Source organism: Serinus canaria, chromosome 2 (genome assembly GCF_022539315.1).
Source record: "Serinus canaria isolate serCan28SL12 chromosome 2, serCan2020, whole genome shotgun sequence".
Lineage (NCBI taxonomy): Eukaryota > Metazoa > Chordata > Aves > Passeriformes > Fringillidae > Serinus > Serinus canaria.
Genome location: NC_066315.1, coordinates 27,123,423 through 27,140,882, shown reverse-complemented (window position 1 = coordinate 27,140,882; position 17,460 = coordinate 27,123,423). Strand labels below are relative to the sequence as shown.

Genomic DNA, 17,460 nt, shown 5'->3' with positions numbered 1-17,460 from the left:
TAGATACACATTAAATTGATATTTATGTGAGCAACAAAAGTTGATGAAGAGCATTTGTACCATATTTGACATACTTTTGTAGGAATTCCTTTCTCAATGCCACTTCTCTTTATAAATGTTAAACATGCTGATTATAATTTGTCAAGAACACAACCCAAACAGAAGTGAAGCGGACAAGAGAAGCTGACAATAGATATTGTTGATGACATCTGTATATTTGTGACCATCTGGGAGATCTATCCCAGAAGATCAAGCTGTTACTGACAGTTGGAAAATGCTGTCTTGAGGGAACTCTATGAAGTGGCAATTCTGGCAAAAACTCACATCAACATACAAACCTTCAGAGGCAAAACTCCAGCTGACTATCAGTTAGAAGCTGTTTACTTGCCTGCACAAAGAAGAAACTAAACTAATGTGACTGCCCCACCATATGGTGTAAGATACTCCTGAGACAAAAGCAAAAGGTGTGCATATACATACACACTATGGTTAAGGAACATCTCTGATTCCAAACAGAATCACTGAAGGTAGTACTGCAGACAGTTTAACACATTACCTTACTAAGTCTTGAATATTAATGACCAAGAAACAAAGCAAAACCAGCTTACAGGCCAGCTCTGACCCCACTGGCTTCTTTCTTGGACCCACAGCAGCAGACAACAGGTCCACCTACAGCCACTGCTGGACAATACCAAAGCCACCAAGAGTGAAAACATGTGGTTGTACAAAACATATGCAAGTCGTCATACTTGGATCAAGGTGCCACCATGTAAAGTAACTGTACCTGCAGTTTTCAGCAGTCATTCTTCAGTTTCAAAAAATTTAATCTAAATAATTTAGATTCAAAAATTGCACAGTCTTGTTTTGGGCAAAAGAGGAGAGAGAAAGGGAAATGCTGGGAACTTATCAGCATTATCAGCACTACTTAATACATGCCTGAAAACAGAGCTAATGTGCCCTGCTGGATCCAAACCAGTATTGTACAACCAGCACTTAACATCATATTGGGCAGTGTTGATATTATTGTAATGTCTCCACTACACAGGTGCATTTCATATAACTGAGAGCCAAATATATTCAGCAAGCACTATGAAACCAGTTTTAAATCAAGCTACATGAAGTTCAGTACCCCAAAAAATATTTTATTCACAATTCTTCTACAGTACAAATTTGCTCATGCTCATTCTCAACAGCATAGGTAATTTTAAACTAATATTCTCCTATTCAAAAATCTCTGAAGAACTGGAAAGGCAAGATTTTTTAAAATAAAAAGTTTGATATTATGAAACAATATTTTCTTTTCATTACACTATAATTCTCACTTCAGAAAAAGAGCAGATAGTCCTCTCCAATTAATTATTTCCATTATTTACAGCATCTGCTACTTTCCACAAATAAATCAGGCAGGTTTTGTTTAGGTAACAAGCTGCTTTTCTACACAGGTGTGATTTTTCCATGGAATGCAGTTCAGTCTAAGCAGTGAAGCAAACTATGCTAGAAATTCCTCAGAATCAGAAAAAATAAATATAAGACACACATTGAAACATGAAAGCATGCAGATTCCCTCAGAGGAATTGAAACCTTTGGATCAACATGACTTTTATCAGTTGAGCTTCTGCAGTAACTAAACAGTTTTAAATGGATCTGTCACTAGACAGGGATATAGACTTGCCTAAGGCTTTCAGACAACTCCCACGCAGTAGCACAGACTCACTTCTTTGCATACATTATTTCTTTTCCTAGGAAGTCTACTATGAAAACACCTGGCACAGAGAATTCCACTCAGACCTACAAAATTGGAAATTTAGATAGAAATAGAAATGCCTAATTTTTCCTGGCCTTTTTTCTTCAGAGTCTCGAAGAAAATATTAAAGAAAATCTATGAATTACAATGAAAAAGTAACTACCAACTTTTTACCTCAAAAGCAAAGTAATATTTTTCAATTCAGACAAGCACAGATATTTGATACTTATTGAAATAGATATATCATATATATGAGGTATAACTATGCCATATATAGAGATAATTGTTCTTAGAAACCAAACCCAACAAACAGTTCAGTGTGCTGTTAAATGACTACACACTACCAATATATTCCACATTTAATTTTCTACTGTAATAACACTTTTACCTTCTCTTAATTTCTGTCTTGTTTAACATGGATTATTAATACACCAATACAATACCTGAGCTTCTGGTGAAAGCTGCTTTTCTCTTTCCTGCAAGGACATTTTACAGTAAGATTGTAAAGCCAAGTAGTTCTTCCGCTTCCATTTTCTGTCTAACCTGTCCGCATGCTGTTTACAATAAGCAAAAAAAGGGTCAGCTATATCCTGTTTCAGAAAAAACAAAGGGGAAGGAATGAAAATAGAGTGAGACAAAGTAAGGCCAAAGGGCTCTGAACAGCACAAACATTCTGGCAATCAGTTCACATGTTCAAATGGGCATGTTTTTAAAACAACTAAAAAGTATGTTTCTAAATCAATTTTGTCATGTTGATGTAATTTATAACATAAGGTGTTTTTCCACTACTTTTATTGCATGATCCTAAACGTCTCTAAATGCATTAATGATTTCACTCTCTCCTAGTCAATCTCTGTACTATATTTGCATTCCCAGGAAAAAAATCCCAGCAAAATAAATTCCTAAATACAAATACCTTTAACATATAACACGTATTAACTTCCTGTTCATTCATTGTGCCTTTTAAATTAAATCCTACAAGTGCTTAATAATTCTGAATACTGTCAAAGGCAATATATTTGGTTTCTCTAATGTTTTTCCAACCATTCTGGTGGCTATACCCTCACATGATTTATCATCTCTCAGATGATTTTTTTTCCCCATTTTTCAGTCCATCATATCTGCATACTATCATGGCTTGGTGTATAGCAACTTTCAGCATCTGCAAACCCTGCAAGCAGACTACAAATATCTGAGCCATGAAGAGACATGGTTTGAGAAACACATTTAATTGCCTTTGTACTTTCAAAAGTGTACAAACAACATCATAAATCTACAGACTAAGAAAGACTTAAAGCAGTCTTCCTTCATAAAGTAATACAAATATTAATAAATTACCTGCCCATCAAATTTTCCTTTATTCCACTTATAAAACATAGACTAATAAAATTTACTCTGACTTTCCTTACAAGCACATTTTATTTTAATTTAGATTTTCACAGCATAAGACAGCTTACTTCAAAAATTAGCTGTGCCCTAAAAAGAGATTGTGTGAGACCTTGATTAAAAATTTGACTGCAGACAACATGTAACACAATTTTAAGGTGGAAAGGCAAGCAGATACATATATCCAGAGGGAATTCACAGAGGGCATTTAAAGGCTCAACCTTGCACATAATCTATTAAGGGCAACAACAACGAGGCAATCTCTTATCTTCCTATTTATCGGTCCAGCAGAAGAAAATATTTTGTGATTTCTTCATGAATCCCTTAGTGGTCCACTGTTTTCAGAAACAAAAGTGTCAGTTTCAACAGTGAATGTAATGCTTGTTTTTGTGTTACCTGTGCCACTTTCTAAGGCAAAAACCTAAACTGTGAAGCTATGAACATGACAGGCTTAATCCAAATGATGCGTATCAGGATGAAATTGGACAACCTAAAAGTACTTATACCATAAAAATGAATCAGGAAGTAGGAACTTCAAATCTGAATTGCTTTAGATCATATTACAGGGAAAAAACTGTTAAGAAAAGACATTAGGAAGTTATCAGGAGGTTATAAATACTTGCTTTTTATTCTGATTCCAAAGATTAATGTTATGATGAGGAAAGTCATATCTATGTACTACAATTTGAAGTAAATACTGGAAAACCTGCATGAAAAAGTGGCATCAGAAATGTTTTTAATTTTTCAAGTTTCCTATTTGGTATGAAACAGAGATTACTATACTACACAAACAGCTAGGTAAGTATATCACCCTATGTGAAGTTCAGGAAATAGAATTCCTGTCTGTACTGACTGACAGTGTTAAGCCAACCTCTGCATTAATTTTCTCTATCCTTTTTTCCAGTCAGTTTCAAAAGATGCTCAGAGTTGGACGATTTGGTGAAGGCTCTCCCTGCACAGTTCCCTTACTCCCTTACTTATTACCTACTTAAAAACTCTGTCCAGGCCCTGTGAACAAAACAGCTACCATTTCAGGTCATCTCCTGAAAGCTTTCCATAGAGGTCTTTTATTCTAACCTTTCCATACCTACCTCTTCTGCTGCTGCTTCTGAGAGGAGACCTTCCTTCTGAGCACAGGTCACATGGAAATAAGCTCTGCACATCCCAGCATCACAACTAATGCATACACCAGTTCTGGCAAAACGAGGATCTTCACAAAAGCTGCACTCCTTCATAAAGAAGAATGGAAAAGGCCACAGTAAATATTTCAGGTGCATTTTGCCTAATATTTGATAATTTATGTCACATATATAAAAACCAAACTGGTAGGTGACTCCTATGTGGTACAGAAACCAAGTATGCTCCCAACAGCTGACACTACTTAAAGCTTCCTGCTTTCTCAACTCCCACTACTAATTTCAATTTCAACACTGGTAAAGTGCTTAAATAATCTAAACAGCATATTGGATGAATTTTCACATGAACCTCCATGCATTACATTCCCCTTCAACAAAACAACTAAATCCCATCAGAGCAATTCAAGCACAATTAGTTGTATAACCACGGTATAAAAAACCACCACTCCTCAGCAAATGTTCAACGAGTTCAGTGGACAAACAACAATAAAAGAGCAATAATAATAATAAATAAATTATCTATGGTTTCCATTCAGTGCTCTGAATGGAAACCATACATAATTATGTACATGTCCTTTGATAAGCAATGACTGAGGAGTAAACATGTGACAGTGCAGAAACAAATACTCAAAAATCATAAATATCTGTAAGGAAGGTTGTGATTCACTTAATTAGGTAACTGTGGCTTCAGATAGGTGCATTCTAGACACAGTCTCCTGAAAAACAACCAACTGACATCCCCAAATATGATCTGGAAAAAAACAATTAACTTATTTTTCAGTCAGATCAATTCAGTCTCTTTCTCCACAATTTCAGACCAAATCTCTGTGCCAGCAATCTAGAGAAATGAGCAGATAAGCAGGAAATGGGAACACGCCCTGCTTGAGCAGTGCTGCTATCCAGCGCATAAAGATGATCTATAATTACACAGACATGCATTTCCTAGACTCCTACTTGCTGAATAGAGAGCAAAGCTCTCTATCACCTAGAGAAAATATCTCCATGCAGAAAGTTAAACAACAGAATGGTAAGGAACACTCAGTGACTGAAGAATCTCAAAACATCACATGTGCTACACTTGAAGGGCACCCTTTAGCTGTGTAAGAAATTAATTAAAAAAACCTATTATATTAAGCTGGTTTTTAAAGGGGGAATGTAGCAAAAGAAGCTGTAACTTCCATACTTAATATAGCAAACAACATTTACAGTTTTTCAGTAATGAGTCTTCACCTGTACAGGTCACTTTCACCTTACTCACAGCAGCACAAGATGTCCAAATTCTTTGCCCTGATGCCTTGATCCTACACATCACTCATGTTATTCAAAAAAAAAGAGTATGATTCATTTCAACAACAGTTTGCAGGCTCTGGGGTGCTTGCCCCAACCTTTTACAAACATTTCTAAACAAAGCTAAATGCCTCAGAAGGCCCAGGCTCCTGATACAACCATGTTGTACATGGGCAATCAAGAGTGTTTTAGTCTGTTTTATATATTGCATGCATTTTTAAAACTGCCCTACACATTTTCATTTAGTATTCTATTTAACAAACAGAAAAAATTCAAGAAAAAAGTGACTTGGCATAAATGAAGCTTTAGAGCTGCAGACTTAAAACCAACTACATTCCCTCACACTGGTCTGACAGACATGGCTTCTCCACACTGCCTCCATTAGCCAAACAAATAGTATTTAGCAAACTAATGACTGCTGTCCTCAGCCTACTACAATAGTTTTCTGTATGGTTTGTTCATGATTACTTTTGATCTGGACTGAAAACATTTATATGTAAAACAATTTGAACTTTAGAATTATGCATCAGTTCAAGATGAGGGTCCTGTGTTGCTGTGGATTTTGGTAAACACTGCTTTGGAACAGCCTGTTGTATGCATACTAGCTTACACATAAACTCTGAAGTCATTCTTACTTACTACATCTGCCCTTCTTAATCAACTTTACCTCCCATTTCTCATCTTATGAATCCTTCTCGCTTTCCATTCACATTTTGTCAATCTGCCACTGACTTCAAAAGATATTAACACCTCTGTAAAAAATCAGGGAAACTGGGCAAAAACAGTGACAGAAATTATGGAGAATGGTTCTAAGGGAACAGATAGAAAGACGGAGGGAAGAGAAGGTAGGCTGTAGATATAACAACCATTTAATAAACTTTATCTCATTTTTAGTCTTCACCTCACTACAAAATTGCTATAAAAATAAAATTAAAGTTGGGAAGATGTATTTTATTCTATTACATGTAAAAACATAAAATACAGCTAATGTCTTCTAAACTTACCTTTGCACCATACTTGGAATAATTCATTTCTGTTAGTGTTACTGGCCGTAGCTTGTCAATATCTCCAAATGCCACTCCTGGAACATAGAGGGCACAAACAATGTGGACCCACCTAAAACAATGGACAAAATTAGGTTACTGTTACCAACATTTTGATCCTATATTATACTCACCATTTTCAGATTTCAAAGTGCCTTGTAAATGTTGCAGATGCTAGCTGAAACACTTGAAGGAAAGTACATTAAAAGCAGGGATGGAGTGTCTATTTGGAATTCAGGAGCTCAGACACTGAACCATAGAGGAAGGCCTTTCAAAGGCACTGGGATTGCTCTGCCTGTCTGGATCTGCCTGGGCTGGGCTACCACCACCTTTATGTTCTAATGGTTCTCCCAAGGGCTCCATACACTTTTCAAGGAACATGAAAGGTGTATGAGGATTTTGATATTACTTATAAAGCTAAGGCAGACAGGTATTTTCACAATGTGGCAGGGGTAGGAAGGGAACAAACAAAATTATACAGGTGTCACAGCAACACTGAGCTCTGAGCATATAGCTATGAAGCACTTACAACCCAGCATCAGTCACAGTTGCACTTGTTAGTATCACCAAAACTAACTAGTTTTAAGCAACATTGAGAGGACTTGCATTCAGGAATAAACACATCTGAATAGTATAACAGAAAGTCCTATCTGAAACTCAGACAAACAGACTTAGTTTACTTAGTTGTTCCCTTCTGCACTGGCCATAAAAAAACTAGATAGTAGGAGGTCTAAATCTTCAGCCCTGAGGGGCAGAAAATGAATCTGGACCTCAGAGTATAGTAATCAAATGCCACACAATGGTAAAGACTTCAGCCTCCAGACTGCTCTTGACAGGCATCTTCTTAACCTCCTGAAGCTCTCAGCTACCCAAAAATAGCCTTGCAGCAGAAGACAGATTTTCCTCTTAGTCTTCTTTTTCCATTGTTCTCGTAATGAACACTTTCTAAAAGATCCAGCTCCCACTGTCACAAACCATCAGTTAGAGACAAACTCAAAATCTGTTCTGCACAGCATGCATGACTCAAATTAACTGAGACAAACTACTGCAAATAATCTTACTGTTTTATCAAAATTCAGGAAGTGTTTGCTACTCCTTGCATCAGGTGGGAAAAAACTGTGATAGACAGAGGGTCAAGATTGCTATTTTTTTATTTTAAGATATTCAAGAAAATGGCCTTTCAATTGCAGAGATTGTAGCTAACACTACCAATAAGATCCCACATGATATATAATACAACTAGAGACTTCAGACATAACTGAGCTGAAATAGCCTGTTTGAGCCTCAGCAAGTGTGTTAATTCAGCACTTTACAATCTTCCCAGTCATTACTGTTTAACAGTAAATGTAACACTAGTGAAGACTAAAACTCTCTTCTTTTCTAATCAAATAATAGAATCTACTCCCTGTATTCAAGAAGACTCATGATGTGAGAAACACTTCTTCCCTTGTCTCCCTTACAGGGATTCAGTACAGACCTGTTACCACTTGCTAAAATCTGCACCCATGCTGCTGTGCTCTTTTTTCTGAATCTTCTACCACTGTTTAGCCTATCTCTTCTCCCTCCTCTTTCCTCTGTATGTCAATTTAAAAAATTCAGTCATACCAGAGCAATAACATCCTGGGTTCAAGTGCACTTAAACCAGCTACTGTTATTAACTAGCTGCTTACAGATGAAAGAAATACTGAAGTTTTTACACTATTCAGGAGCTCCATGTAGCCCTGGTTTCCCAAAGGAACACAGGAACACACTTCTCATCAATTGTCCTTAAGACCTACAATGCTGGAATTTATCACACTCAGATTTATTACATTTCATGTTATTTTTGAATCATATATCTCAACATAAATTGAAAAAAAAGCGCAAAATATGAAAGGTTCAGTAGCAAGCTCAGAAATACATCTATATTTCAGTCTTTACAAAAGAAAACAATGATCCTTCAATGCACAAAACTGGTGAACAGACTACTTACTTACCATTTTCCCCAAAACAGTCCAAGATATTAACTGGATAACAGAAAAATCCCAGTAACAGGAAGAAACTACTTAAAAGCTATTAAATTGCTTCACTCTGTAAGAAATTTCCCAGTAAATCTAACAAGCCACAACATTGACTGATCCATTGTGCCATATCTGACAACATTCTTTTCACTTGTGTATTTAAATACAAGTACTTATCCTGTAGTTAAATCACTCAGATTTGGGATGCTAAGTAGTAAATTCCTTTTAAAACATAAAAACTTAAAACAATTAGCATGATGTATAACCCAAATACACATTTATACGCAAGAACTGCATTGTTTTGCCTCCACAAATATTACTAGTGTTCTTTACATCCACAAAATTATTTGGTCACAGCACTGTTACTATAGGAAGAAGCAAAGAAAATTTAAACATGACACACAACCTTGTGTTTAAACAATGTAGTACAAATATGGGAGCCTGCTAGCTGCCAGAGAACAAGCTGAGACACTCAAGTGTTCTGCCAAACTTCTTGCTGCTTAGAAAGGGAGAAAACCTCATCAGTGGTTTTATTACAGCAGAAACACTCCAGCATGCCACCAAAAATCTCTAACTTAATAGGATGTTGCATGCAAAAAATCAGATTCTTCTCATTAGTATATGAAAAGTACATCTTCTGTCTGACTCTGCAGAAAACCAGTGGAGGCAAAACCTATCCCTGTAGGGGAGCAGTGGAGCACCAGGTACCACCTCTGCCCTTCCATGCTGTATCCAGGAGTGGCAATAGCTTGGCCTAAATCCCTACTATACTTTCATGAAATGATCCTCTACTAAAAAAAGCACATGTACGTGCTTAAATGTGCATTTTGGTAAACATTATGATTAACTAAAATAAATACCTCATTGATATAAGCATATTGTACTTGTTTTTAAAAGGAAATTAAAAAAAAAAGGCAAAATACAACACACAGAATGAGACCTGTAACCTTGAGATAAACAGACTTCTTGGTTGTAAACAAAAACATCTGAATTCTGTACGGCTTCTTTTCTATACTCTTCCTTTAAATTAAGATGTGTAACACAGAACAAATCTTTATACACAGAAGTTACATATCTCCACAATTATTATTCTTAACAAAAATCCAAGGTTCTGGTTGGGGATTTTTGATAGTAAGTTTTAATACAGCCTACTAAACATACTCTCCAAAGTTCAATATAAAGATACACATCTACAAGCAGCTGCTTTCTCAATTTAATTTGCACAGTTTTTTCATGCTCCACTGGTGTATTTAATGCTGCTGCACTCTGTAGGAGTTTATCTATGATAAACCCAACAGCTGGCTGCTTGCTTCATACTGACCTTCTCAAAATGTTTTAGTACATGTCACCCAAGTATTGCAGTACTACAGATTCAAACTGCCATTTCTGTGTGATTGGCACACAACTGCCTCATTTCTTTAACCACCTATATGTGGTTAAAGAAATGAGGCAGCTGTGTGCCAATCACACAAGAACTCAGAACTCAGACCTGAATCTTTATTAAAAAACATACACAAGTCAGTCAAGTTCACAGCTGAAGCAGCTTCAGCTGCTTTTAATACCAGTTCTAAATATTTTCCTGCTCATTTATTTAGCTGCACATGTTTTAGAAGCTTGTAATTAAGACAAATTGGGTAATCAAACAAGAATAATCTTCCTTGTTACTTTAGCTTGGAGCAATGATGACAGATGTTGATTAGGAAGGAAGAAAAACTCCATACTGAAACAAGAACAGAATTTATATTTTTGGATAATAGCATTCCGAGGAGTAAAATTTCATAAATTCACATTTATACTTGAGAAAATGAGAGATTAATGTGAAAAGGCTTCTGCTGAGAAATTAACCACCTCATTATTCTAATGATTCACCTTTCATGTAAAAAGAGAGAAATTATTCCGATTTGATTATGAAGAGAAATTGACCAGGTTTGGTTTATGTAATTTTGAGCATTGATGCATATGGAGAATTTATTTTTAAAAGGTGGTAAGGGGATGAAGAGCAATGGTGAGGAAAAGAAATCTGTTACTCAGTAGTCCCTTCCAGCTAATACATCAAGAAAAGCACAGAATTGGATTACAGTTAACTGATTACAATGGAAACCTAACAGACACTGCCACAAGACCCCACTCCTAGTCTATAGTGCCCCCCTACCCTTGAGAACTCAAATTTATAAATAAACAATAAAAAGAGAGCACATGAATTTTCACATATTAATAATGTCAACTAGTAAATTGCAATTGGTATGTGTTTTTTTCTAGCATTTAACCTCTTCATCTGGAAGAATAAACTTCCAGGATAGAAATATCATATTATCCAGCAAATTAAGATACAATAATAAAATATGGTGATAATGCCCACTGTCACCAAGGCAGGTGTATGTTTCTGCACAGACAACCAATGTAACAAAGAAAATAACTTCCAGGTTAACTAAAAGCACAACACCCCTTCACAAGAAAAAAATTAAGCAATTATTAAAATGCTGACTTATAATTTCTACTAGGATAGCATGGAAAGTTATATTTATAGGGCTTAAATTGTTTGCAAAACACAGGAATAAAAAGGTAGAAATAAAATTTGCCAGGTAATATCAAGTCTCACATTTCCCATTACACAATTGACTTACAGTCTTTCAGAGTTATTTTCTTGCCAATAGAAGCATGATTATCAAAACAGAAAACAACTGGAAAAGCACAATTTGCTTAGTTGTGTAAAGGCTTTATAAGGAAGATGCACATACACTCTTAAACCTACTACAGACCAGAAACAAGGATCTGAACCCTAAAAGTATTAAAAAAGCACTAATTACTACCAAGGTTCAAAATTATTTACTACAAACTCTAATTTGTGTAACTTTTTTTTTAAAGCTTATGAAAAGCCCAGCACCGGAAAACTTTGCTTTTTACCACACACACAATTTATACAACCATAAAGTGTATGGAAAAAACCTTAATTTTCATGGTGTATTTAAAAAAAAAACAAAAAAACCCATGAAACCATGCAGCAAAATCCAGCAACACTAAGAATAAATCAGCCAGCACTGCTAACTGCAACTTTTGGCTTTAGTACAGATAATAGTTATCATTAATATGTATATCTTAATTTATTTTCAATTGTGACAGGAATTGAAGACATCATGAGAATTAATCTGCTTATTCTCAAATTAGAGATTAATTCAATCCTAAAAAGAAGTAAAGAATATTCTCAAAAATCAAGAATATAATCTTCATAATTCTAAATAATAATAATATACAAGGTCTGTCTGCATACCTTTAGCACATCTTCAGTATAATTTTGTTATGCTACTTTTCCCATTACCTGGCATATTGATCCAGTCCTTTGCTCTACTAAAATAAAAATGTGCAGTTTTCCTCCCACTTTCATCCTACTTGAAAGTCAATAGACCTGAGCAGAGTCTCTACAAGGTACAGGAAAAACCCCAATCTTTTAAAGGTAAGATGACACCAAATTCAAAACATCACTAATTCAGTCTTACCTGCCTGCATCAGTCTCCTTGAAGATCCCATCTTGGTTGGGACACAATTCACAGCTAGGTGTGACACCACATTTGCATGCATCACAAAACCATGGCTCTGTGGAATTTTCTGAAGCTGAACTCATGATAGAGTCACTCTCTCCATCAACACCATAGCAACCTACACACAGGACAAATGGAAGATCAATACAAGAGACAACTGTAGAAGCAGCCACTTGACAGTTCTGACTTCACAAGGAAACATACATATATACAGATTTGGGGGAACAGTTCAAGAGAAATACTGAGATACTCAAGAAAGTTTACAATTACTTTTGAAATTATTATGGTTAGCGCAAAATTTACATTTTAAAGTGAGTTTAATTCTAAAAAGTCACCCATTTTATGTGATTGTATTAGATGACAACTAAAGAACAAGAAGACTATTTCACTTTATTCTTCTAGCTACACTTGGTGTTCTTACAGACTATCCATTAGGAAGAAAAGTAAGAAAACAAGACTTGAAGCAATCAAACATTAAAAAAAACTCAAGGCATTTTTTTTTGAGTAAAGAAATCTATTTCAAGATAAAAACAAGAAGCTCTTCTCCCTGAAAATGAACATTTTTTGGAGAGAAGGAAAGAGTGTTTGGATTTTCTTCAAGAGGTTCATTATGTCAGTAGAATCCAGTCAACAAATATGCACTCCACTTTTCCATTTTGCATTCAGCACGCAAATCAACTACAGAGGAATATATACATGGAATAAAAAAAACTATTTACCTACTTTATGAGTTGTAGAACTGACCTTAAGAACCCTTGTACAACTTCAAAACCACAGTATAGTTTATGGAGTACAAACTGACAATTCTGAAACACATATTGGTGATTGATGAAATATATATATTTTTTTTAAGCACTCTCATTTGTACCTGGTTTTAAATTATAGCTAGGCTCAATCATTCAGTTTCTCCATTCCTCAGTACAACTAGGGCATTCTTTATGATTGCTAAGGCACCTATGCATGTTTAGTTACCACAAATTAAGGAAATCAGTGTCTTTAAAGTGATTTGTTATTTAAATTTTGCACAAGAGCAAGAGTTATATTAGTACTACTACAAATGACAAAAAGAAAAATACTAATCACCACAAAACAGTTTTTTTCATATACCACATTTTGAACATTTAGCTGCTATTCAATAAGAGAAAAAATATCTACTTGTCAACACTTAAAACACAGCAAAGATTCTACTAAAAAATTAAATTCAGCTATTTATCAAATGCAGCAACCGAGTCAAAATTCGTGCTTTCAAAGCAGTAAAATCACTCAATTCTGCAAATAAATAGCAACATGATTTTTTACTTTGTTTCATTATCCACTGGCTGTAATAAAATAGTAAAATAGCAACAGTGCTCCAACTCCCCTTGCAACAGAAACGGAGGTCTGCATAACATACTGAAACTACACTCAGGACATAAGCAACACTGCAGGAACCTCTTAAGAAACCTCGTCTTCCATCACAGGAAGAGACTCATCAATAAGAATTAAAATAAGATGACAGAATGTTTCTTTTCATAATAAAAAGTGTCCTAGAATGAAAGGAAAAGTCATGTGCAGAAGTGCATTCACAGACAAATTATAGCTCATGCATAGAGTCACTCCATCTTCCTTATAATGTGGTATCAGCTTAAAGCAACATTCCACAAAGTAATTTTTTCAATTCTAATAACACAATTTTGAATAGATGCCAGCAAATCCCCTTTTCAGCAATAACACTGATGTACAAACACATGGCCCATTGATACCATAGAGCTGATTAACCTTTCAGTGATTCCTTTAGAATTCAAAACATATTAACATCTTCTTAAAAGTACTTACTAAAAATTTCTTAACATTACAGATGCAGTAATACTGTTCCTCAATAATTCTACAATCCACACAGCAAAATAAAATCAGTTTCTTTCAAACACTGATGCTTCTTCACCAATTGAAAGTAATTAGATTTGCTTTTCTAGTCTAAGTGCCATCAGTCTACTAAAATTAGAATGATGACCTCCCCAAACTGTCTTACCTTCATTCTGAAATAGCTGCTTTACAGTACTTATCAGTCATTTATACCTGATCGTTTTTTATCCTTCCTCCTAAAAAATGACACAAATGTGCTGCAATTATTTAGATCCTTATCACATGTGTTGCCATTATACATTATTTCTAGAACAATACAAATATATGTCATTTTCCAAAGTCGGGGGGGGGAAGAAAAGTCCATCTTTTTAACCCAATTTTTTTGCCCCAGTTTGTATATAAATCTTAGTGACAGCTTTAAAGAGTTTAAGATCTCTGACAGATAAGGAGACATTTACTTTTTTACCTACCTGGCAGTTAGTAAAAGCTAAACACCACACTGCTACAACTAAAAGGGGTGGTCTTTAGCTGGAGAAAACAGACTAGATTCCCATTAATCACTGCTGATAAAAACAATCTGGTCCACCACAAACCTGAAGAAAAGGAAATCTCCCCTTAAGACTGTTGCTGACTTGGTGTAGATTGCCAAATAAAACTGCTGAAACAAAGCTGCAATACAAAACCTTGTTGGCTCTGAAGCTAGGTTTCACAGAAGATACTTTGTAATTGTTCTTGAGTGACTTCTGGTAAGAGTTAATTTTAGTATACTCCAAAGTCTAAATAAATCATGAATATAAATACAAATTAAATATATCATTTTAGAACCCTTAAAAATGCTGAGTACAATAAAGGTTCAACTTACTACTGCCTGCCTTATTTTGCTATGCTGAAAAAATTATTTTGTTCCAATTGACAAAAATTTTAAAAAGTATTATTTTCATGACTTCAGAATGCATAGATACGCAAAATACAAAGCTGCTACTTGGTAAATCATTCCATCCTATACTGAAGATCAATTTAAAGTTGATCAATCCAACGATTCTGAATGAATTATTGGCAATTGCTGGTGTTGGAACAGAAAGCAACCTATGGGCTCACTTAGTAAAAGAATCGGAAGGTAATCTTTAGGTTCCCTCTAAAAGTACCCCAATTGTACAGACAGTATGACTACTACAGGCCTGAAAGGACAACAGGAAGAGGGATACAGAACCTGTAAAGGACATTTTTAGGTCCAAGTACTATCACTGCACCCATGACCTATTTGGCATTAAGTCACCCAGCTGCCCCTCTGACTGGAAAATATGCTGAAGAAAATCAAGTACCTTGTAAACACTTTGCTTAAAATGCATACTGCTTTTCCTTAACATTCACAAAAATTCTGAAGTCTGGGACTTCAGAACATCCCTAAGAGCTCCTTTTGAACTTAACTTCAATAAATATTCATGTTTGTATACTCCTGGACTTCTGTATCATAAATCCATCTCTGACACCGCTTTGAACACCATTAACACAAAACAATAAAACCACTTTAGTGTAATATTATCCTATGAATTTAAACACATGAAATTCAAGAAGGTAAAATTTTCACACCACTTACTGTTCCGTAAATCCCATCTACATATTACAATTACAGTCAAGTTGTCTGTTGAATGCATGTCATTAGATACAGAAAACAGACCTTTTTATTCCCTGATTTTGATGTCATTTTACTCCGCCAATAGCTTATATTTTCAAGTGATTGTCAATAAAAAGAAACTGCACACACTTTAAAATAATATCATTAAGACAATTGTTCTAAAATTTATACCACTGAGAGAAACAGAAATAGAGACCTAATTCTTTTTGTGGCTGCAGCTGGTCCTCTGTTTCTCTGGGAAGGTAATTTTTTGCCAAAGAGGGTATCTGCATACACCAACTAGATATACTCTGAAACACAAACTATATGGTAAACCCTATGTTTGCAAAATAGATCACAGTATTCAAAACATATTTTGTTCCATTTTAATTGGACCAACAATATAAAATAAATACATTAATAATCTCATGCACCATAAATTCAGAAGAATATTTTTATTTAATAAATGGAGAGAACTAAAGTATGTGATTTTGAAAAATGGATTTTTATACCAGACAGCAGCAGACCACAGTAAGGGGCAAAATGAAAATGCAAAAATGTTTTACTACACTGTAGAGCATATGGCAACTACACTATCACTTTTAGCAAGAGAATTTTTACTCTCTGACTTACACATCAAAGTACAGTAAGAAACAAAGATAGGAGATGGAAAAGAAACTGCTCAAAAAATGTAGAACTTTTCTCACTTAACTCACAGCAACTAACCCAAGGACAACAACTGGCAAGCATGCTACCTACATTTGCAGCACATGCTACCATGTGTGCCAGACATCTTCAGACACACTGCAATCAAGATGTCAAAAAACTGACAACACAGTTGGAGGTGTCCTGTTATTACAAGATCTTAGCACAAATGCGTTTATCCAAAATGACAGATTGGTGTCTAAAGAAGACTTTTATAAAAAGAAATGACAATTATCTTCATGCAGAAGTAAAAATTCAGAAAAGCAACTGTACAAATTCAGTAAGAAAGATTTTTTTTTTTTCCCCCTCTTTTTTGTAGGGGGAGAGAGAGGATGTGACAGGGATAGGCTGATATGTGAAATGAGAACACATTTTTAATTGATGGACTTATTAATTAATTACAGGCTTTTCAAACTAAAAGATGAATGCATTGTGTAAGAGTGAGTGTGAAATTAGCATTACACGTATGCTATTTATGCAGTTTTAAAGGCAGTTACAATTCAAACCAGTTATTTACTTCACTAACCATAGATTTTTTGGACACATGTCTGCAGTGCAAAGACAGCTTTTGGACAAGTAAGGGAGACCATGCAAGTGATATGAACCTCACACAGTAAACAGTTGTATTAGAAAGTAAACTGAATATCTCACAATCTCAGAATGCATCAGCAAGTCAAGTAAAGGTATTTATTAAAGGTCCATGACTTTATTTCTGAATGAAAACTCCCCTCTAACTCTTGGCCATCTTGCTTCCTCCATGTGAGCTCTGACACAGTTGTTCCCAGATGAGTTATCATCCCTCTTTTTCCTTAACAGCTCATTAATTCAAGCAAGCAATCCAACGGGAATACAAGTCACAACTGAACAGGCAGCTGCCGCACCACGTCCTCAAAAGGAAAAGGTGGTAGCATCAAATATCCAGGAAGGAGCCCTGGTGTCCAGAAGAAGTAGGTTTGACTCAGAGGAGTATTTTCTCAGCTAAAGAATAACTTCACATTAAAACTGAAGTGGCTGTCATAGAAGAACGTCTCTCAGTCACCAGAAAGGTTCTGTAAATAAAACTTCCACTTGAATAGAGTACCAAGGCCTAAGTCAAGCATGTAGGACCCTTTCCCAGTGAAAAAAACAGCGGTCAACAAGGAGAAGGAGAAAATAAGGTCTTCAGG

The 17,460-nt window shown here is 35.3% G+C and overlaps 1 protein-coding gene across 4 annotated transcripts in view; it reads right to left on the bottom strand.

The window, feature by feature from the left end:
• PHF14 (PHD finger protein 14) overlaps positions 1 to 17,460 on the bottom strand; it is a 160,286-nt gene that overhangs the window by 120,961 nt on the left and 21,865 nt on the right. For all 4 annotated transcript variants that reach the window (XM_050970816.1, XM_050970815.1, XM_050970817.1 and 1 more), the window contains exons 5-8: positions 12,091 to 12,250; positions 6,558 to 6,669; positions 4,222 to 4,359; positions 2,188 to 2,334 (exon numbers count right to left, since the gene is read on the bottom strand). In XM_050970816.1, the coding sequence (XP_050826773.1) occupies positions 2,188 to 2,334; positions 4,222 to 4,359; positions 6,558 to 6,669; positions 12,091 to 12,250 (557 nt within the window). The remainder of the gene's footprint in view (positions 1 to 2,187; positions 2,335 to 4,221; positions 4,360 to 6,557; positions 6,670 to 12,090; positions 12,251 to 17,460) is intronic.